This window comes from Crotalus tigris, unplaced genomic scaffold, assembly GCF_016545835.1.
Source record: "Crotalus tigris isolate CLP2741 ecotype Arizona unplaced genomic scaffold, ASM1654583v1 scf7180000024340.7048381, whole genome shotgun sequence".
NCBI lineage: Eukaryota > Metazoa > Chordata > Lepidosauria > Squamata > Viperidae > Crotalus > Crotalus tigris.
This window is the reverse complement of record NW_024100510.1, coordinates 3,423,474-3,445,290: the sequence shown is the minus strand read 5'-3', so window position 1 is coordinate 3,445,290 and position 21,817 is coordinate 3,423,474. Positions and strand designations below refer to the sequence as shown.

Below are 21,817 nucleotides of genomic sequence, written 5' to 3'. Positions count from 1 at the left end.
TGGTTCCTCGACTAGCTCTGTGTATGTTTGACCCCCTGTAGGATTTGGGGTAAGGTCAGGCCAACCTTGGGGATTGTGTGCCAGCTCTCTTGCGGGGAATGATTTGTTGGGATGCCCCCGGGTATCCTCCGTGACTGGAGTGCTGTGTGACGTGTGTGGAAAGTGAGTATGCCCCCGGGGTGACTCCCTGGCTGGAGTAGGCGTGGATGCCTGGTAGTTAGGTAAGCTCATGGAATTCTTGTTCGGAGCTCTCGCAGAACCCTGGGATGGGCCGTTTGTGGCTCCCTCAGTGGAGATGGGCAGCAGCTCGTGCCCTTCCCTTTGCTCCAAAGGGTCCCCCTCCCCCCCTGGAAAAGACCCAGGAGTCTCAGCAGAAAAGTCTCGCCTAGAGCGAAGTTGGTCGATGTGCCGACGTAGGACACGACCGTTGTCCAGGGCAACCTCGTAGGAGAGAGGACCTGTGATCCTGGACACAGAAGCGGGGACCCATGTATGACCAGGCCCGTAATTGCGAGCCCAAACCGGGGCACCCACAAGTAGTTGTCTAGGTGCCCTAGGATGTGAGGTAGATGAAGGCAGTCTGTCCGGATGCAACCGGTCAAGTCTAGTAGTAAGTTGGCGCCCCCAACGAAGTTCAGCTGGACTTCTCCCTGTAGAAGTGGACGGTGTGGTGCGATAAGAAAGGAGAAAGTCAGCCAACCTGTGATGCCAGTCCCCGTAGGTGAGTCTCTTCAAGGCGTCCTTTGCGATGCGCACCATGCGTTCAGCCATACCGTTGGTGGACGGGTGAAAAGGCGCAGACGTGGCATGACGAATCAGGTTTGCCTGTAAGAAAGCTTGGAATTCGGAGGAGGTGAATTGAGGGCCGTTGTCGGACACAATGACATCTGGCAGCCCGTGTGCAGCAAAAATCCCCCTCAGTACCTGAATAGTCTTCGCAGTGGTGGTGGATGAGACAGGCACAACCTCAAGCCATTTTGAATGGCTGTCAACAAGGACCAAGAAGAACTGGCCCTGAAAGGGCCCAGCGTAGTCAATGTGCACCCTAGACCATGGGGACTGTGTTTCCTCCCATCTATGCACAGGAGCTTGGGGCATCTCTGGGCGAGATCGTTGGCACAGGTGGCATGCGTGTACCTTAGCCTCAATATCTTTATCTAAACCAGGCCACCACAAGTGGCTTCGTGCAAGAGCCTTCATACGGACAATGCCAGGATGACCCTCGTGGAGGGATTCTAAGACCCTAGTCCTCATTGAGGTGGGAATGACAACTCTGTTTCCCCAAAGCAGACAACCCTGAGAAAGGGACAGTTCGTTTCTTTTGGACCAGAAACTCTGAAACTCAGGACTAGGGCAGTGCTCAGGCCACCCGGACAGGACCCAGGAGCGGACACGTGAAAGTGTGTGATCTGTACCTGTTTCAGCGGTAACATCCCTGGCACTAAGAGGGAGCTCGGGCAAGGCTTGGATTGATAGAATGTTGACAGCTGGCGCGGGGTCAGCTTCTACTACTGGCAGAGGCAACCTACTGAGGCCATCAGCATGGCCCATTTCTTTCCCAGGCTTGTGGAGTAATGAAAAATCATATGCAGACAAGAAAATAGACCACCTAAGCATTCTAGGGGAAAATGATGTGGGGAGTCTGCTTACGTGTGGTAAACAGTCCCAGCAGAGGCTTATGGTCAGTGAAGACCGTGAAATGCCTGCCATATAGAAAATCGTGGAATTTTTTAATTCCAGCAACAACAGCCAGAGCCTCCCTGTCTATCTGAGCGTAGTTGCGCTCGGCAGAAGACAGTGTTCTGGAGTAGTATGCAATAGGAACCTGAGTTCCATCAGACCTGAGGTGACTCAGGACAGCTCCAACCCCGTAGGGGGATGCATCACAAGCGATGCACACAGGAAGAGACTCGTTGAAATGTGCAAGAACACTGTTAGAAGTGAGCAAGGCCTTGACTTCTTTAAAGCAAGCCTCATGTGCTTGTGACCACAGCCACACAGCTTGTTTGTCTAGTAGCCTGTGAAGAGGCTCAGCTACACTAGCTTTATGTGGAAGAAAAGAATTGTAGAAATTCAGGAGGCCTAGGAAGGCCTGAAGTTCGGCCTTAGACTTTGGCCTGGGTGCTTGTAAAATAGCAGTTAGTTTGGATTCAGCAGGATGAATCCCAGCAGCATCAATTTTGAATCCCAGAAATTCAGTAGAAGGCACCCCGATCTTGCATTTGTCTTTTCTGAGCTTGAGGCCTGATTCCCTGAATCTTAACAGGACAGCCCTAAGTCTTTCAGCTAGAATGTGTGTGGAGTCTCCTGCAATCAAGACATCGTCAAAGTAGGGGCAGACCCCTGGTATACCTCGTAGTGTGTTTTCCATTACGCTTTGGAAAATCCCAGGAGCGACATTTACTCCAAACTGTAGCCTTTTTACTTTAAAGGCTCCCCTGTGGGTCACAATGGTCTGAGCTATGGCAGCATCATCATCAACAGGCAGCTGTTGATATGCTTGAGCTAGGTCAAGCTTTGCAAAAACACGCCCCCCCTTGAGAGAGGCCAGGATGTGACTGACCACAGGAACAGGATAGGCATGTTGCTGCAATGCCTTATTGAGTGTGCATTTGTAATCAGCACAAATGCGAATGTCCCCATTTGCCTTTAGAGGCGTGACAATGGGGGTCTCCCACGGGCTGGAATCAACAGGTTCTAGGATTCCCTGTTGGATTAGTTTGTCTAGTTCAGTGTCAATCTTACTTTTTAAAGCAAAAGGGACCCTTCTTGCTTTAATCCTAATGGGAGTGACAGTGGGGTCTAGCTTTAAGGACACAGGTGGTCCTTTGAATGTGCCCAGCTGGGGGCTGAAAACATCTGCAAATTCTTTGCAGACTTCCTGTAGGTCGAGTGTTTGTAAACTGTTGAGTCCTGTGACGTGTATCCCCAGGGCCTCAAACCAATCGAGTCCTATGAGACTCGTTCGTTCACCCCCTACTACTAATAAGTCTAGTGGACCTTCAAAACTCTTGTATTGCACGTTAAGGGTGGCCTCCCCCTTAACACACACTCTTGAGTTCTGAAAATCTGTTAATACAATATCAGAAGGCCTTAACTTGGCCTTAGACCCACTTCTGGAACAAATCTTCCTAAATGTATGCAATGAAATGATGGACAGGGCAGACCCTGTGTCTAGTTCCATAGATAATGGAACCCCTTGTAGCTTCACGTTGAGTGACAGCTTTTTCTTCATGGGCTTGTGTGTGCCTGTTCTACAGATGCTTCTTCGCGAAGCGCAAAACCCTACCCTATTCTGGCTGGGGAATCTGGTACCTTTCAGGCGTTCTTCTTGGGGTTGTGCCTTTCGTCGGCTCAGACACACAGCTGCAATGTGCCCTTGTTTGCCGCATGCCCGGCAGGTAGCGGAGCGGAACTTGCAGTCGGTTCTCCTGTGGCGACCTCCACAGCCGATGCACTTGAGCGGAGCCGAAGAGCTTCCCTTCTGGTTCTCTTCCTTCGCGGGGTGTAGACGGTCGACTTCCTCGTCCGGATCCTCCTCGGAGTTTCGTCGGACGTCTTCCTGGTGCACGGACGCACCCTCTGCACTGTTTCTGATCGGCCGCATGTTTTTGATGGCGCCGCCTGCTGCTTCTTCTGCGGTGACTTCCCTTAAGGCGTCTTGGAAGGATAATTCTTCCCTTGCGAAAAGTCTCTGTTGTAGCTCGCGATGCCTTAACCCGCACACGAATCGGTCCCTCAGTCGTTCCTCGAGGTCCTTGAACTCGCAGGGCTTGGCGGCCTTCCGTAGCGCGGCGATGTATTCCTTGGCTGTTTCACCGGACCGTTGATCCCTCTGCTCGAAGGTGTGGCGCCATGAGATAACGGACACCTTGGGGTGGAAGTGCTCTTTCAGCAGCTTCTTCAGGTCTGCGTAGCTTACAGACTCTACTGGAACAGGTGCTACAAGATTTTCTGCGATTTCGAAGGCGTCTTGGCCGCAAACGCAAAGCAGGGTGGCGGCCTTCAAGCTATCTTCCCTCACTTGGTTTGCCTTGAAGTAGTTCTCCATTCTGGATACGTAGGACTCCCACCGCTCTGGATGTGAGACGTCGAATTCCGAAAGCCTTCCGATTTTCGCCATCTTCGGATCTTCAGGAGACGGGTCTATCAGCCAGCCTACCCCCGAATGCGCACCGGATTGGCGGGCAGCTGCCGAGTCGACGCCGTTCCTCTTCCGCCGCTCAGGACTCCTTGGGTAAGCTTACACTTCTTCCTTTCCAGGTAGTGCAAGGCATCCCATCCTCGTCGCCAGTGTTGCGTCCTTGGCGGGAAAGCAGACACGAGAAGCAGCTGGAGTTCTCAGTTTCTTTTATTCAGCGTTCAGCTTACAGGAAGATGGCTTCAGCCTCGCCCAAACGCCTCGCAGCCTCTTATATAGGCAACTCCCGGGTAAATGGGTTACTTTTCCCGCGCCAGCACCCGCGCATGCGCACGGCGCTGGCGACAGCCTGTCTGGTCCCGGGCAGCTTTGCACCTGCCCGGGACTGCCTGCAAACGCCCGAGCCGTTTGCAAAGGCTCGGGACATAACACAATGCATCTCACTACAGTACCCAACAATAGTTAGCAGTACTGATAGATTCCAATTGCAACCACATCAGCTCTTTTCCAGTGCTCTGATAGTTCCCCTGTGGTCTAGAGCTCTGAAATATTTTTGTTCAATGGTTCCAAGATTATATATTTATATTTCACAAACATAGGATATAAACCATCTGGTCCTGGTGATTTGAACTCATCTAGAGTGGATAGGTGTTGTCTCACCATTTTCTAGCCTAGTTTGACTTGCATTCCTATTCTGTCCCCACGTTGCTTTCCATAGGTTGGGCTATTTTTTCCCTTTTGCATGGAGACCGTTGCAAAAAAAAAAGAAATTAAGCAGTTCCGCTTTCTCCCTGTTGCCTGTCATCTTCTTGCCCAATCATTTCCTCGACTCTCTTCGTATTCTTTAGATATTGAAAGAAATCTTTGGGGGTATTTTTTGCATGTGTTGTGAGTCTTAGTTCATTCTGAGCATTAGCTCCCTGATTCCATCCTTGCAGATTTGGGCTATTTGCTGGAATTCTATTCTAGTTATATGTCCTTCTTTTCATTTTTTATATTTGTCCTTTTTGTCTCTCAGTTTGTCAGAGAGTTCTTTATGCACCATGATGGTTTTATCTGTGTTATCTCTTGTTTTTCTTTCTCTGGATTATTGGGTTTTTATAATTTCATTTTTCAGAATTTCCCAAGCATTTTCCCCTTTAGGATTTCCATTCATGGAATCTTTCCTAATCTCTGTTTTAGGCTTGTTAAACTCAGTTTTCCTAAAGTCTAAAACAATAGTTTGACATTGTTTGATGACTTGTATCTGCATTATGTTGAATTCTAGTATGAATTGAATTCTTTCCCTTCTACAACTTCTACCTCCTCTATCATTTAATCCCTATTAGTAACAATTACATCCAGCATAGTTGATCTTCTAGTTCTCTCTTAAATCTTTTGGATGACAAAGTTGTTAGCTAGGCCCATAAGGAACCTATTTAACCTCCATGCTAGTTGCAGAGTTTGTCTCTCAGGGTAGTTAAAGTCCCTCATTGCTACTGTGGTATGTTTCCTGAATACCTTAGCTAACTAATTAGCAAAAGGTTCATTTGTCATGGTTCTGACTAATGAAACACTTCAAAGAACTTCCAGGCATTGTTTATCCTAAAAAGTCTTTTATTCATGTAACAAAATGTCGGCACGGCATGAATGAGGAATGCTAAAATCTAAATTCTCCTCCCCTGAGCACATATTTTGCCGGTATGTTCCTTCCCTTAATTTGCTGTCATAAATCACGTTCTCCTATCAGTTTGAAGGCCAAAGGTTCCCGTGGGATTTTTATCTATATAATTACCCACATACATTCTTTCTCCTCCCCTCCCAGCATCATCTGAGTTAACTCTAAAAATACCATACAGCTCTGCATATTTTGTCAGAGCAAGAACATCCAATGTTAGCAGTGTTGACATCCAGCCCCCCTTAAAAAAAACAGATCCTGGAGTGTAAACAAAAGCATATGTTAGGGGCTATTTTTGGTTGTTGGGGTATTTCGCATGAAACCTTTTGATGAGTCTGTCAGCTTTCACCTCGCTGGATTTCACCCAAGTGGCTTCAGACAATGGGTATACCTTCCATTGTACTAAGTATTGCAATTTCCCTTTAAAAATTCTAGAATCAAGAATACGTTTCACTTCATAGTGGGTCTGTCCTGCAGCTACGAAGGGCCTGGGTGCCTTCTTAGGGGGAGGTCTTAAAGTGGAGCCCCAATAAGGTTTCAACAAGCTGCAATGGAAGACTGGGTGAATTCTCCCTAAAAGTCTAGGGAGTTTTAGTTCTACAGTGACCGGATTGATGATCCTTACAATAGGAAAAGGCCCCAAGAATTTCGGTCCTAACTTCTTACTGGGTAATTTGAGGCGTAAATATTTAGTTGACAGACAAACCTTTTCCCCAACTTGGAATGTTCTTTGGGAAGCCCTCTTTTTATCATCCTGCTTTTTATAGGTTTCAAAAGCCTTTTTTAAAAGCAGTTTTCATGTTTCTCCAAACTTCTTCCCACCCGTCACCCATTGGTCAAGTGTCTGGGAGGTGGAGGGCACCTGAGGGTATTCAGGTATTGGACTGAACTCTTTTCCTGTGGCCACTTTGAAAGGTGTGTAGCCGGTGCTGCTGTGCACAGAATTATTGTATGCCACCTCCGAGAAAGGGAGGAGGTCAGTCTGCCACCAGCTGCAGTAATCCGACGGTTTTCCCTGGGATTCTTTTCAGTCCAGTTTGTCCGTTGGTAGGAAACATAGCATCTGAGATATTGCTCCACCATTTTGTTAGCGGATTCTGCAGCCCCATTGGTGGCCGGATGAAAAGCAGATGATAAGCCTTGAGATGATCCAATTAATTTAAGAAAACTCCTCCAAAACTTCACTGTGAACTGCACCCCCCCCCTGTCCGAAATTATTTGCCCCTAATTTTTTCAGGAACAATTTGGTCAGTTGTTGGGTAGATGGGAGTCTTTTGCAGGCAATGAAATGAGCCTGCTTCGAGAGCAGGTCTATCACAGTCCATATGACAGTATTTCTTCTACTTTCAGGTAGGTCTGCTATAAAGTCCATAGCTATTTCTTCCCATGGCTGAGAAGGGTCTGCCACCGGCTGCAGTAACCCAGGGGTTTTCCCTGGGATTCTTTTCATTGTGGCACATACAGTACAACTTTTTACATAGTTTTCCACATCCTGTTTGAGCCCCGGCCACCAAAATTGCTGACGGTTGAGGTGTAGAGTTTTTAAATATCCAAAGGGTCCAGAATGTTTTACATAATGGCTGTGTTTGAGAGCATTAAGATGGAGGGCTTCAGGCAAATATAGTTTCCCCCCTTTGTAGGCCATGCTATAACTGCACATTAGGGAGATTTGAACCATTGATCAGTGAGGAACTCTTGTTTGATTTTCTTCACCCCAAGGTCGCCAGGATTAGGGACTCTGCGTGGTGTGAGTTGAGCGGCAGTTTGAGGACTGGAGATAATTGCCTCATTAACCTCTTTGCATTCGCTTTTGTACTGGGGCAATCTCAATAGCGCATCAGCTAGGAAGTTTTTTCCTCCTGGTATGTACTTTAGAGTGAAGTTGAAACAGTTAAAGTACTGTGCCCACCGTACTTGCTTTGGGGACAATTTGCGGGGAGTTTTCAGTGCCTCTAGGTTTTTGTGATCTATCCATACTTCAAAAGGCACCTTGCTCCCTTCTAGATAGTGTCGCCAGTTCAACAGCCCCCACCTAATCATGAAAGCCTCTTTCTCCCAGATTGCCCATCTCTGCTCGCTTTCAGTAAATTTTTTACAGGTGTAGGCACAGGGTTGCAGGACCCCACTTTTGTTCTTTTGCAGCAATACAGCTCCAACTGCCACATTGCTGGCATCAGCTTGAATTACAAAGGGCTCCCCTGGGCAGGGGTGCTTTAGGACCAGTTCAGCAGCAAGTAGAGTCTTTAAATTCTCAAAAGCTGTTTGATAGCCCATCGTCCATGCTAGTGGATGGCCCAGTCGCGGCTTCTCTCCTCTCTTGCCTGTTTTGAGTAGTTCTGTAAGGGGTAGGGCAATCTCAGCAAAAGAGGGGATGAATTGATGATACAAGTTGGCAAAACCTAGAAAGCTCTGGAGTTGTTTGCAAGTTTTTTGGGGCTGCCATTTGATTATAGCTTTCACCTTGGCTGGATCCATTTCAATGCCCTCATTGGGAATTCTGTAGCCAAGATAATCTAATTGGGTCTGATGAAATTCACATTTTGATAATTTGGCATAAAACTTGGTATTCAATAGTTTCTTTAACACTTCTCTCACCAGCTTTATGTGATCAGTCATATTCGTGCTGAATATCAGGATATCATCAAGATACACCAAAACCCCTTTGTACAAGTGATCATGTAGGACCTCATTAATCAACTGCATGAATATGGCTGGGGCCCCCAGTAGTCCAAATGACATGACTTTGAATTGATAGCTCACCATGGAGCAGTTGAAGGCAGTTTTCCACTCGTCTCCCTGCTTTATTCTCACCCAGTAATATGCCTCTCTCAGGACTAATTTAGTGAAGACACACCCCTTAGCCAAATAGGTTAATAAGTTCTTTAGGAGGGGGAGGGGGTATTTGTTTTCCACACTCACAGCATTGAGACCCTTATAGTCTACACAGAGATGAAGAGACTCATCTTTTTTTCTTTGAACAACACAGGGGCTCCCATGGTAGATTTGGCCCGTTCAATGAACCTCCTCGCTAGGTTTTTGTTCGCGTATTACTGCATCTCCTCCATTTCAAGGGGGGACATAGAGTACATTCTCGGGCGTGGGAGTTTGGCTCCTGGTACCAGTTCGATAGAGCAGTCATTGAGTCTGTGAGGGGGCAGGGCATCTCATTCTTTTTCACTAAATGCCTCCACTAGGTCAAGGTATTCGCTGGGGATGAGTAGTTTGCCTGGTGGTGGTGAGGCAGCCATGTGCACTTGCTCATTGGATGGCCTAAGGTGTCCCGCAACGTCGGTTGAATCAGTGGGAGGTTTAGGCCCTATATGTAGTCTCACAGTTCTCATTCCTTTCTCCCACCAGATAAACGGCTTCCATTTGTCCAACCAGGCTAGCCCAAGGATCACAGTCTCAGTCATTTTTGGAGCTACTAAGAAGTGAATAAACTCCCAGTGCTCACTATTTCTAGGTGTAGGGGCTCAGTCAATTGCGTGACAAGAGTCCCTCCCACCAGGGAGCCATCAGCTTGCTCAAACCTCACAGGCTTGGAGAGCAGTTTTGCCAATATACCCAATTTCATGGCAAACAGCAACCTAATGATGCAACGGGAGCATCCAGAACTGATTAGCATGTTTAAGTCTATTTGTGTCCCTGACTTAGGGATTATAAATTTGGCGGCCAGTGAAAAAGGTGGGACGTGTCGACTCACCCTCGGGTCGTTCTCTCCTTCGTCATCGCTGTCAAAGGAGGGTAGAGCAGGGGTGGGTCCACCCAGAGTCTCGGTATCCTCCTGTGTGTGGGGTGTTATCAGGGCAACAGGTTCCTGTATGACCCGGTTGGATTTCTTTCTCGTCAGCTGCTGGGCAGGTTTCCTTCTTGCCGCTGGTTCCGGTCTGCTCTGTAGTCGGGGGTAGAGGACTGGACAGTTTGCTGCTCGATGTCCCTCCTGTCCACCCTGGAAATACTTAATTGATGGGCCTGTAGGTGGCCTGGGTCTCTCAGCCATTGCAGTAGTTGGAGGTTTTCATGGGGGTGATTGCTGTTCGGGTTGCTCTGGCTGCTGTTTGGATTCAAGTGGGGGAGGCTTCTTATAGCGGGCGAGCTGAACATCTAGCTTCATCGCTGCCTGGTACCATTCTTGCAGTTGATCAGGTACTGCTCAATAGATGCAGGCTTGAGAGAGGTGATCATCTAATCCCTCAATGAAGTGATGGATTAGGGATTATTCAGGCCACCTCTCTATTCAATCTGCTCTCTTGTGAAATTCTCGCACGTACTCCAGGGCAGGCCTGCCGGCTTGTTTTATTTTGTGGATTTGTTTTCCTGCTTTGAGACCAATGGATGGGTCCTCAAATCTTTCTCTCAGCCATAGGAGGAAGAGGTGGGGGTCCTCCAATTCGGGGACTTGCTCATTATATAAATTGTTCTGCCATTTGGATGCTTCTCCCTCTAGGCTGGACACTATTACATCGACCATGGTGCCTGGGTTTGGGTAGAGATAAGCCCAGCAGTTCAAATGAGAGCGCGCTTGGTTGAGGAAGAAAATCAGCTTCTCTGGGTCCCCATCGAAGGTTACTCTGAAAGGGGGTGCAATTATAGCCTGTTGGGGTCCCCACTGGGGCTGTTGCTGCTAGCCCCATCTTGGTTGCTGGTTCATGCCCATGGGGTGGATGTTCAGGGGCTGTGGCCATGCCCCCTGTTGCTGTAAGCCTCTCAGCAGTTGCTGTACATTCGGGGACAGTGACCAATCTGCTTGCTGTGGTCGTCCTCCCACCAGCTGCTGATCTCATGGCTTCTGCACCACCCCAAACTGTTGCAAGGCCTCTATTAGCTGTGGCAAGCTCAGATGCTGCTGGCCATGTACCTGTGGGGGATGCCAAACTCCCCTTTGCTGCAGAGGCCTCAGACTGGGATTCCCTCTCTCTTCAGGCCTGGAGTCCCTGGCAGGGGAAGACAAGGTCTGAAAGGCTGTCTGATCTGCTAGGGGCTGTAGGCTTCTCTCTGCAGGAGTTGATTTCTCTTCTCACCTCTAGCTTTTTAAATCTTTCCAGTGACTCACCTGAATCTTCAGTGGCAGGTGACCTGGTAGCTCTCCACTGATCTGTATTTGTCTGCCAGCCATTTGTCTGCCAAAATTCATCTTCGCACAGCATGCTGTCTGTTGCTTCCCCCTCTGGGGTATCAGCAGCTGCCATCTTCAAGTAAACTCCCTTTTCCTGTGATAGATTTTCCTCCTGAATCTTTACCAGCTCCTCTCAAGCCTAGAGACAGCGGTTGGAGTTCAGGACCCCAGGTCATTTGAAAAGGATTGAGATCTTAGCATGATGTCATGGTTCCGACTAATGAAACACTTCAAAGAACTTCCAGGCATTGTTTATCCTAAAAAGTCTTTTATTCATGTAACAAAATGTCAGCACAGCATGAATGAGGGATGCTAAGATCTAAATTCTCCTCCCCTGAGCTGAGCACATATTTTGCCAGCATGTTCCCTCCCTTAATTTGCTGTCATAAATCACGTTCTCCTATCAGTTTGAAAGCCAAAGGTTCTCTTCTGTTTGCAGTTGGGATTTTATCTAATATAATTACCCATATACATTCTTTCTCCTCCCCTCCCAGCATCATCTGAGTTAACTCTAAAAATACCATACAGCTCTGCATATTTTGTCAGAGCAAGAACATCCAATGTTAGCAGCGTTGACACATTTGTTTCCTGTGCTTGGTTGGGTGGCCTGTAGTATACATCTATGACAGTATTCTTTTTTTCCCTTTTATATTAACCCAAATGCATTCAAGAAGGCTTTCATCTTTAGTGCAGTGCATTTCTGAAGAGGTGCAGTGATTCCTTAATTTACAATGAAACTCCACCTCCTCTTTTGTTAGATCTATTTCTTTTGAACTATTTATATCCTTCTAGCAGTACATTCTAATCATGTGTTCCATCTCTTCAACTTTCAATAATGGCAACAATATTGTACCTGCCCTCTTGTACTAAGACTTCAAAAGTTCACCTTGTTTATTCCTCATACTTTGAACATTAGTATATAATCAGCTCATTCCTTTTTGACTGATCTTGTATTTGCTTCCCTTATCTCCTGTTTTATACCTGAGTTCTCCTTTCTTCTCATCACTCCCTTCTTCATTGTCTGATTGACTGACTTGGAGTTTATGCTTGGAGTTAGACCCTAAAGATGATCTCCATTTCCTTCCAATTTTAGTTTAAAGGTCTTTGGATAAGCCGAATCAATTGTTTTCTAAACATTCTTCCCAGTTCTTGTGAGCTCTTCCCTTTTTTAAATAAGATTTTTATTGATTTTTGATGCATTCAATAGTACTTGTTCAATAAACATGTTGTCTAAGTTTTACATTCATTAATAAAGACTTAATTCCTAATCCTTTATTCTTTTCTCTAGCCATTGATAAAATAAGTCCCAAGTTTGATAATATTCTGTTTCTTCTTTTTTTTCAACATCAAAGTCAGTCTGTCCATCTCTGCACATTCTAGTATTTTTTTAATTATTTCTTCATCTGATGGTATTCCTTCATTTTTCCAATATTGTGCGAATATAATTCTTACCGCTGTTATTACATGTAAAATCAAATATATGCTTTGTTTACCAGTCTTTTCTGGCATTATACCTAATTAAAAAAAGTTCAGATTTAAAATCTACATCTTTTCCCAACATCTTTTCTAGCTACGTATGCATTTTTTTCCCAATAACTCTTTGCTTTGGCACATGTCCACCAAACATGGTAATAAGTACCTGACTTGTGTTTACATTTCCAACATCTATCTGACATGTTTTTAAACATTTTTGCTATTTTGTGAGACCTTCCTGTAACTAATGTAAACCATGGTCTAGGAATCCAAAGTTCTCTCAATGGCACCATCCCTTGAGCCGTGATTTACTTCTAGAATCCTGTTCCCTCATTGGATGTTGACTTTCTTTCAGAAATGCAGAAGAACACCACCTGTGCTCCTATCGCTTTGGCTTTCCAGCCTAACTGCTCATAGTCCCTTGATATTGTTTTCAGGTTTTTGTTGTATCATTCTTCCCAAATGAAAGAAGAAAAGGATAATAATCAGTGAGCTTATTTTGGTAAGCTTGTCACATATTTGATCTTTGAACCTGGGAGACAACATACTATCCTTTATAATTAATCTCTTCTACAAATTACCCATTCTGTTCCTTTAAGAAGTCTCCTATCACCAACATATACCTTTTTTCTTCATGGTCCTTTTTTCCCCTTTACTTCATGGTTTCGTATGCTGTAAGAAATTTGTCAATCAGCTGATTGTAATTTGGTTCAGAAAATTTTCACTGATATCCCTGAATGCTTTCCAGATGATTTTCCTGGCTCCACTAACTGATATGTGAACTGCTCAATGTACCAACAAAAAAGCTTTCCTTAATTTTAGCATCAGTTATTCTTGGAAATATTTATCTCAAATATCAAAAACCTTCAGAAAATTTTTCATCAGTCTGATTTTAATGTATGAAGGAGACAAAAATATATTTGTCAGGTCAACAAGTGGTTCATGTGCTACATCTTTCCCTCTTGGAACCAAATTCTTTCAGAATTACCATTTCTTTTTAATGTAATGTGACTCTCTTGTACAGCTGCCTCATTTGTATACGAAACAAAGATACTTGGTATATCCGAGCTGCATTTCAAGCAGCAGAGCCACTACTTTTAGATCACCATTGATATTCCAGTTGTACTGGATGTACTTCATAACAGTTCCATATTTTTCTATGCTTCTTTCATGTGCGCAGCATAGTGAAGGATATAAATGGCCATTGTGTAAGATGATAGCCTTGAGGCTTAACACTGATGAATCAATAAACAGACACCACTCTAGTAGTCATGCTCACAATCCAAAGTTGGGAACAAACTGTCAATGTCAGTACAGAAAATGAGGCTGTCAACCTGTGCTAAAAATTTGTTAAATCATCTTGGTAGCTTTAAAAGACATAAATTTTCTTACCTATTGATATCAAACACCATTCTTGTAGTCTTGAACTCAGTAGTTCTGCTTTTGATTTTGACAGTCCTAAGTCCCTGATCAGATCATTTAATTCTGACTGTGTTATGAGATGTGGCTCACCAGACATACACAATTCAAAATCTGGATCAGGGTCACTGTCCATGCCTGGCTGGTACACTGCAGCATCTTTGTCTTTTTCATCTAAGTTCCATTTCTCTGGTGGCTTCAGTACTGAAATATTGCTTTCGTGTGACACTGGTCTCATGGCTGAAGGCAGATTGGGATATTTAATTGATTTCATATTTTAGCAGAGAAACCAGCAACATTAGTCAGACAGAAATAGTTGTCACAGGATCATTCTGTTCTCACTATATGCTTGAAACAGCAAACAGCATTAACTTCTGAGTTCCCCTGAGCCAAGTTCTAAGATCAACAGCACATTTTTGTACAACAAATGTGAGGAACCCAGGCTTTATCTTGGTCACCAATCTTACAACCAAAGTACAGTTCCTATGCTTTCTTAACAAGCGTAGTCAGGGTGCGTCTTTGAGGCTTAAGCTCATATTCACCAACAAATATAGTGGAATATATCAAGGCTGTTCCAACATTGATGAGATATTTATGCTGTCATCTTATAGCAAGTTTGTAATTGGTTTACTTGTTATGTAAATTACATGTTATGCCTTGAAACAATTACATCAAAATTCATGGAAATTGATACCAACAAAATGAATAGCATCTGTGCATGCGAGTTGCTTTAATAGACTTTCCAGGCAGCATCCATACAGCCTAAGCATGCCTAGGCAGGTGCAAACTGTACCAGTTTCACAGATATTGTGCAATATGCCCTGAGTACATGTCTGGACATGCATGAGCTACACGAAGCATCTTATAATGCAAGCGGAAATTAGTTAACTTAAAATATACATAAGAAATTGCAAAAACAGAAGTTTTCTATAAAGCGGTACATGATAGATTAAGGTTTAGCAACCAAAATCTATAAGATACACCCAAAAGTCTTCAGGAAGCAAAATTTTGTTGTCCAGTGATACCAGATTTTTACAGTATCTAAAGCTTAGAAATACCAGTCCTTCAAAGGAGTGTCTCCACACCACTTAATGTAATCACTGTTCTCAGCTTGCCTTCAGAAGTTGTGAGTGCTCCATCACTGGAGGCTTTTAAAAGAGATTGAACCATCATTTTTACGAAATGGTGTAGGATCTCCTGCTTGAGAAGGGGGTTGGACTAGAAGATCTCTAAGATCCCTTCCAACTCTGTTGTTCTGTTAGTGTTGCTAAAAGTTGTTTAAAAAATCAGATACACATAAAAGTCTTTAAATATTTGAAGTGAACCACTTAGATTAAAGATACAGATCTTATTATGAGTTGTATTATAAGTGCAAATTCAATGGTAATGGCTTTTTAGTACCTCATGAATTTTTGACCACAAAGGGTAGCAGGAGATAAAGGATATATTTACTGTCCCTTCTTCAACTGTCTGTTTTCGTCTAAGAGATTGCTAATCTGAGGCTTTTGTTTCCAGACTGGACAAACCAAGAGGTGGCAGAGTCTGACCATGTCAGTCAAGGAAACAAGCCATAGGCAAGGCGGGGGGGGGGGGCTAGGTGATCTGCCAGGTAATGGCAGAGGTGAGCTGATCCAGGCGAGTTAGAGAGCCAGTGACGGGGGGGGGGGGCAGATGTGCCACACAGCGGCAAAGGCAAACTGAGATGGGGGGAGCAGAGGCACACGTGCAAGTAACCAGAGAGAGCTGATGGCCAGAGCAATAGACAGAATGATGGACATTGTGGCGCCGGAAGGTACACGATTGCTGACTCACTTTCTTACAGGATATTGCTAATTAAACATTAGGCTTCAACTATCTCTTTAAAATATTTCTTGTAAATAAATCTTATTTCATTATAGTTATAAAACTAAGAATTGCTCAAGTTGGATTCCCCTTTTTCCCCCATCCCCAGCATGTTGAAGAACCCTCTGTCACAGATTTCATACATTAAACTTTAACATTATGGATGGTGAAGATGATGGTAGAGTCGCACTGCTGAAAAGAGCTACAAGAGCTGAAGGCTTAGTGGGTTCTCACCAAGACCTCTGATTACTCTAACTAATCTTTATCTTCAAAACAGCACAGTCCACATACAATCTATTCAAAGCAGTGAAAAAGAAGCATTTGTTATGAAAATATGCCTGGATAGTATAAACAGCTGCAGAGATCCAAGGAAATCAGCCAAGCCATATTAGGATTTAGGAATCTGAAAGAAGCAATTATAATGACATTACAAAGAAAAGCTCATTTATTATATACTGGAGAAAAGTGAATATATTTCTCCAGAATCAATGCGCTATATCAAAGGGGTAGAAAATTACCATCAAATGATCCTTCGGTACCAGGTGGGCCAGGACTGCCTTTGGCTCCTCTCTCTCCCTCAGGCCCTGGAATGCCATCCAGTCCCCGGTCACCAGGTACACCTGGAAAACCCACAAATTTATAGTTTAAACCTCAGCCACATAAGGATAACTCCAGTTTATCTGACATTAAAATATTTTAACACTTTCTCAAACAACTGCTAAGACACATAACAATATTCAAAAGCTGTAAAAGCAGCACCTTTTATAAGGGTGGGATGTTGTGCGTGACCTGGTGGCCCTCGAATTCCTTTATCCCCAGATTCACCCTATAGAAATCCAAATTTAGTTAAGTCAATTTAGTACATACTTGAAAATCAAATAATTTCATTATCAATGAGAAAGTAAGGCATGAAGAACCTTCACTGCCACAGACCCAGTAATTTCCCTAAGACTGCATTTTGTTCTTATCAGTTACTGTAATATTTCTTTATTTTTTACTCTTCATAACTAAAATACCCCCTAATAAATGATCACTACTTATATTACACTGCTTTACCAGTTTCTTATCTTCACCCATCATCACAATGACAACCGTTCCCAACTCATTTTTGGCAGAATGGTTCATTGGCATGGCAATTTTGCCAATTCCTTCTTGCTTGGCCACTCCAACATTATCCAGGTTTTAGTCTTACAAATCTTAGTTTATAAGTAGAGAAACAACAGCTGCAATTGGCCATTATTTAAGTCCTTCCATTAAGTCCTTTCCTTAATAATAAATATGTATTTTTTGCAAGCAAGGCCATAAAGGAGGAAATAGAAAGCACAATCAAATTAAGCAAAAATGCTTGAAGAAAGGCTAAAAATGGGAGTGAGGAAAAACACAAGAGCATACATAATATTAAGCAAATAATACTTTATTTATTTATTAAACTTATTGACCACCCATCTTATCATTGGGTAACTCCTACACCAGATATTCTGGCATACTCATGTGTGTATTTAATGAGCCTTCATACCCAACACACTTATTCAGGGTCTGTTCAGACTTTCAAGCATGGACAACCAGGACATTTGGCATTTTGCCATATCTTATGCTGTTCAATTGATTTGACCTTGAATAATAATTGCTTTGTAACTCTCAGCAGACAATCATTCACATGCCCGGCTGAAGGCCACTATTGCCAGTAAGAGCAAAGAAAACTAGCAACAGATGTGGATAATCCTTTCTTGTATGTGTGAAAGAGGACAATGGCTGGCATATTACAAGGAAGGAAGCATGGAGTGGGGCAACCACCCAAGGGGAAATTGTAAAATGGCAAGCTTAGATTTTGTGCAAATGATGCTTGGGGTGATATTAAACAAACAACTTCAACTTGAAATGGATCAGTCTGTATAAATAATTTATCTCAGTCAGTAAGGTTTTTGTATATGGAAACCAAACAATTGTATTGTTTTATATATTTTTTGTAACCTGCCTATAATGATTTGTAATTAACTGATGGTTTAACTATAATGTTGAACAAATGAATAATTACCTTCATTCCTTTCTGGCCAGGAATGCCCTGGATTCCATAATTTCCTGGCATACCCTGAAACAAACATTGAAAAGAATGGCAAGATTTCTTTTCACTGAATTCCACATGCCTGCTTCATCAGTTCCTTAATCTGCATTACATCAATGAGAGTGCTCAGAGCCAAAACTGAGTAGGGCCAGGTAGGTGGGCTTGGTGAGATGAAGACATAGTTGGTCCAGGGAATATACTACCCCTATCCCTACTTTAAAATAACTGATGAAATTGAAAAGTAAGCTCAACATACTTTTTTTCTTCATTCTTTTGTTTGGTAAGACTTACTATTTTTAAAAAAACTCTAATCTCAATTTACTATGTGATCCCTCCTCCCTCTATTTGTTAGCTGCTTTTGTTGTCTTTTTTGGATATGCCTCCTCTGATACTAGTCTTTTTACTGATCTTATTTGCTACTCATTTGGGGCTGATCTTCCTTTTTTCCATCAGTTCTCTTTGTAAGAGGCATTTCTCAGTTCAGGGTGAATATAAGGAGAAAGAGGTGATTTTCCTTTTAAAATGTCCTTAGGTCAGTGGTGGCGAACCTATGGCACACGTGCCAGAGGGGGCACTCAGAGCCCTCTCTGTGGGTATGCACGCCTCGCTCTTTGGCTAAGTTTTCACAGGATTGCTCTTAAGAAGAGCGAGGCATGCTCATTCTGGAGGCTAGTTTTTGCTAGGAAGGGGGCTTGAGAAATGGCTTTTTTCTGTGAAAACTTAGCCCAAAAGCTTGCAGTCTTTGCTAGATCTTTGTTGAGATAAAGTCTTTTAGCTCCTATAGAGTGCTTTCAAACATAGCCAATCCCTGCATTTGGAAGTGCTCCATAGGTGCCAAAATATTTTTTTATCTCAATGGAGATCTGACAGAAGGCTCCATTTCTCAAGCGCCCCATTCCAGGCATACAGAACTTGCACTATGCCTGGAATGGGGCGCTTGAGAAACTGAGTCTTCTGCCAGATGTCCATTGGGATAAAAAAAATGGGGCGCTTGAGAAACAGAGCCTTCTGTCAGATCTCCGTTGGGATAAAAAATTATTTCCACACCTATGGAGTGCTTCCAAATGCAGGAACTGGCTACGTTTGGAAGCGCTCTATAAGAGCTAAAAGACTGCAAGCTCTGTATGCCTGGAATGGGGCGCTTGAGAAACGGAGCGCTCATTCTGTGCAGTCACATAGGGTGCTTCAAAAAGCAGGGAATCCCTGCATTTTGAATAGCCCCACCAGAGCACAAACACTCCACAATCCACAATGCCAAACCCTACCACCCACCACACCCAGGGCATCCACAATGCCAAATCCTAACCCCCACCCCAGGGCAACCACATTCCTTCACTAACCTCCTTTTCAACTCCACTCTTCGTGTGTATGGCAACAAAAGAAGTTTGTGGGACTAAAAAAAGAGATCAATCTGAACTTCCAACTTCTCGCGAAAAAAAAAGATCTCGCAAAGTTGGGAAGTCTGGTTGAACTTTTTTTTTAATCTATAGTCCCACAAGAAGAGAAGAACAGTGGTGGCAGAGAACAGAGCTGGAAAGGAGGTTAGTGAAGGGAGGCTTTGGGGAAGTGAGGGGAGATGGGAAAGAGTCTGCTTTGGCCTCTGCTGTCTCACTCCACCAGCATCAGGGCTCGGAGGCTTGTTTTCACCAGGAAAAAGCCATTTCCCAAGCTCCTTCCTGGCGAAAACGGAGCCAAAGTGCACCTCACTCTTATTGAGAGCAATCCTGCGAAAACAAGGATGACAAAAGACAGCACAGTTAGTTCTGAAAATGAAATCCTTAAAGTGTGGAATTCTCTGCCAAATAATATTAAGTCAATGAAAGCACTTGGGATTGCTTTCCTTACTTTGGATCATCTTATGCTTGTGAGCAGCTTTGAATTATATCAAATCTGACACCAGAAACAGACTAACAGATGAACTGAGTGCTGCATGTGTTGCTCTCAAACTTACAAAGTATGAGCCAAGGTTAGACAAATTATCAGCGTGTATACAACAGCAAAAATCACATTAATTGTTCAAAAGCATGCCAAATGCAAACCTTTATCTTTCAATAAAAAGTTGTTTGTATCATTGAAACCTTTGTTATTGTGTTTTTCTTTTAAGACAAAAGATGTTAATGTATGAGTTGTTTTTTTCTAAACTAAAACCTCAGTATTCAGGTTAAATTGCCCTGTTGGCACTTTATGATAAATAAGTGGGTTTTGGGTTGCAGTTTGGGCATTTGGTCTCTAAAAGGTTCACCATCACTGCCTTAGGTTATTTTTCTTTCTAAAAAGCAACCTGATTCTGGGACTTCATACTTACCACATCCCCTTTAGCTCCTTTTAGACCATTGATTCCTGGCAAACCCTATAAACATTAACAAACAGAATGTTATGAAATATTTATTATCAATTCCTTTAAAATAGGTTTTATTGAAATTAAACTTTATGAAGAATAAGATTTAAAAGGCCCAATTTCATATATTGTATAATATGAAGAATGAAATGTAACTTTCCAATATTTCTTGGCTATCATCTGAATGCGTATCTTTGTGGGCTACATTACATGTGAATAGACTATACTCACCAAAAACTAGTCCATCACTATCAGGTAAAATATTGGAAATTCATTGGGCGTTTTGACATAATTTTTGTACATATATCCTATGCATATTTATGCCCACATGTGTATACCCAGAAAATGGGAATTTCTGGGTATACAGTACTGGAGATCCAATTTCACTCAACTGTGAATTAAGCTAAATTATCCCAACTAGATTTTAAAAGAAAAGAACATTAAATAGGATTGGTTATATCAATCATATCTGCTTATTTTATTCTAACTACATTATGAGGGATACTGGGATATATTTCAAATATCTATGAGCCCCCAAAAGTTAAAAGTGACCATCAGTCTGATATTTTTGATGACTATGGCAATGAACAAAGGAGACTGAAATGACAGATGCCTTAGTTTTTAGTGTTTAAACTGGCCATTCCACCTTTTACCGCCAAACATCTGGCACTGACTACAGAGTTTACACTCACAAATAAATAAACAAAACCAGAAGACACAATGGCAAACCATTGTATGGTTTTCAAGAAAACCTCACAAATATTTCCATTTAGTCACAAAAAGTCCAAGAAAGACTATCTTGATTCTTCAGACCACTGTCTGCTCAACTTCCCAGCATCCAGCTCCCTCACTTTCATCTACCAGAGGTTTAAACACTCACTAAAATACTGTACATCTTGGCTAAGTTTCACATGATGAAGACTACAGTATGCCTCCAACAAAGGTCTGGGCTACAAATGCTTCCTTTACCCAGGAAATTAAGTGGTTTGAATAAGACACAGTACTAGAAAAGGAGAAATAATCAAAGCTCCTTATCAATTTCACTTGAGGATATTCCTTTCTGACGATAAATATGATTCTTGGAACTCTCAGAACAGACTCTCAGAACATGTACAAAACAGCAAGAAAACCCACCCAAAATATGAATAGGGTAAGTGGTCCTTACTTAGTGCCTGCTTCAGACTGCAACCTCTGTAGTTATGATGATGCTGACAAAATAATTTTGTGACCAATGCCCAGATAGCATCACTCTTTCTCTCTTTCTCTCCCTCTCTCTCCCTCCCTCCCTCCCTCCCTCCCTCCCTCTCTCTTTCTCTCTCTCTCTCATCCTGTATTTGGCACTACAATCAGGCACTGTCCAATGTAAAACCATAAGCACAGACACAGTGACTATTTCACTTAACAACTGAGTTGCCAGTCACAATTGTGGTAGTTAAAAAAGGACCACCTGTACCAGAAATACCACTGAAAACTGTTGCATTTTCTCAGTATAGAAGGAAATAATTAGGCAAAACATAATTAATGTTTGGTTTTGTTATATGCTTACTCTTTGTCCTGGAAAGCCAGTTATTCCTTCTTCTCCCTTTTCTGCTCTTTGTGCAGGAAAACCCTGTGGGAATTTTTTTTTGCACAATTGAAGCATAATAATATGTAATTTAGGACACAATAACACACAACTTCATGGATCATTATAATAATACAGAGGGTATAGTCATGAACTAGTAGTAATAGTCATTTTGCAGGACAGCCATAAATATTTCTAAGCATAT

General features: G+C 43.1%; 1 protein-coding gene across 1 annotated transcript in view; it reads right to left on the bottom strand.

Annotated features, from left to right (window-relative positions):
* COL4A2 (collagen type IV alpha 2 chain) overlaps positions 1 to 21,817 on the bottom strand; it is a 229,927-nt gene that overhangs the window by 79,805 nt on the left and 128,305 nt on the right. Inside the window, exons 15-19 of the mRNA XM_039326369.1 lie at positions 21,595 to 21,657; positions 20,016 to 20,060; positions 17,684 to 17,737; positions 16,408 to 16,474; positions 16,167 to 16,268 (exon numbers count right to left, since the gene is read on the bottom strand). Of these exons, the coding sequence (XP_039182303.1) occupies positions 16,167 to 16,268; positions 16,408 to 16,474; positions 17,684 to 17,737; positions 20,016 to 20,060; positions 21,595 to 21,657 (331 nt within the window). The remainder of the gene's footprint in view (positions 1 to 16,166; positions 16,269 to 16,407; positions 16,475 to 17,683; positions 17,738 to 20,015; positions 20,061 to 21,594; positions 21,658 to 21,817) is intronic.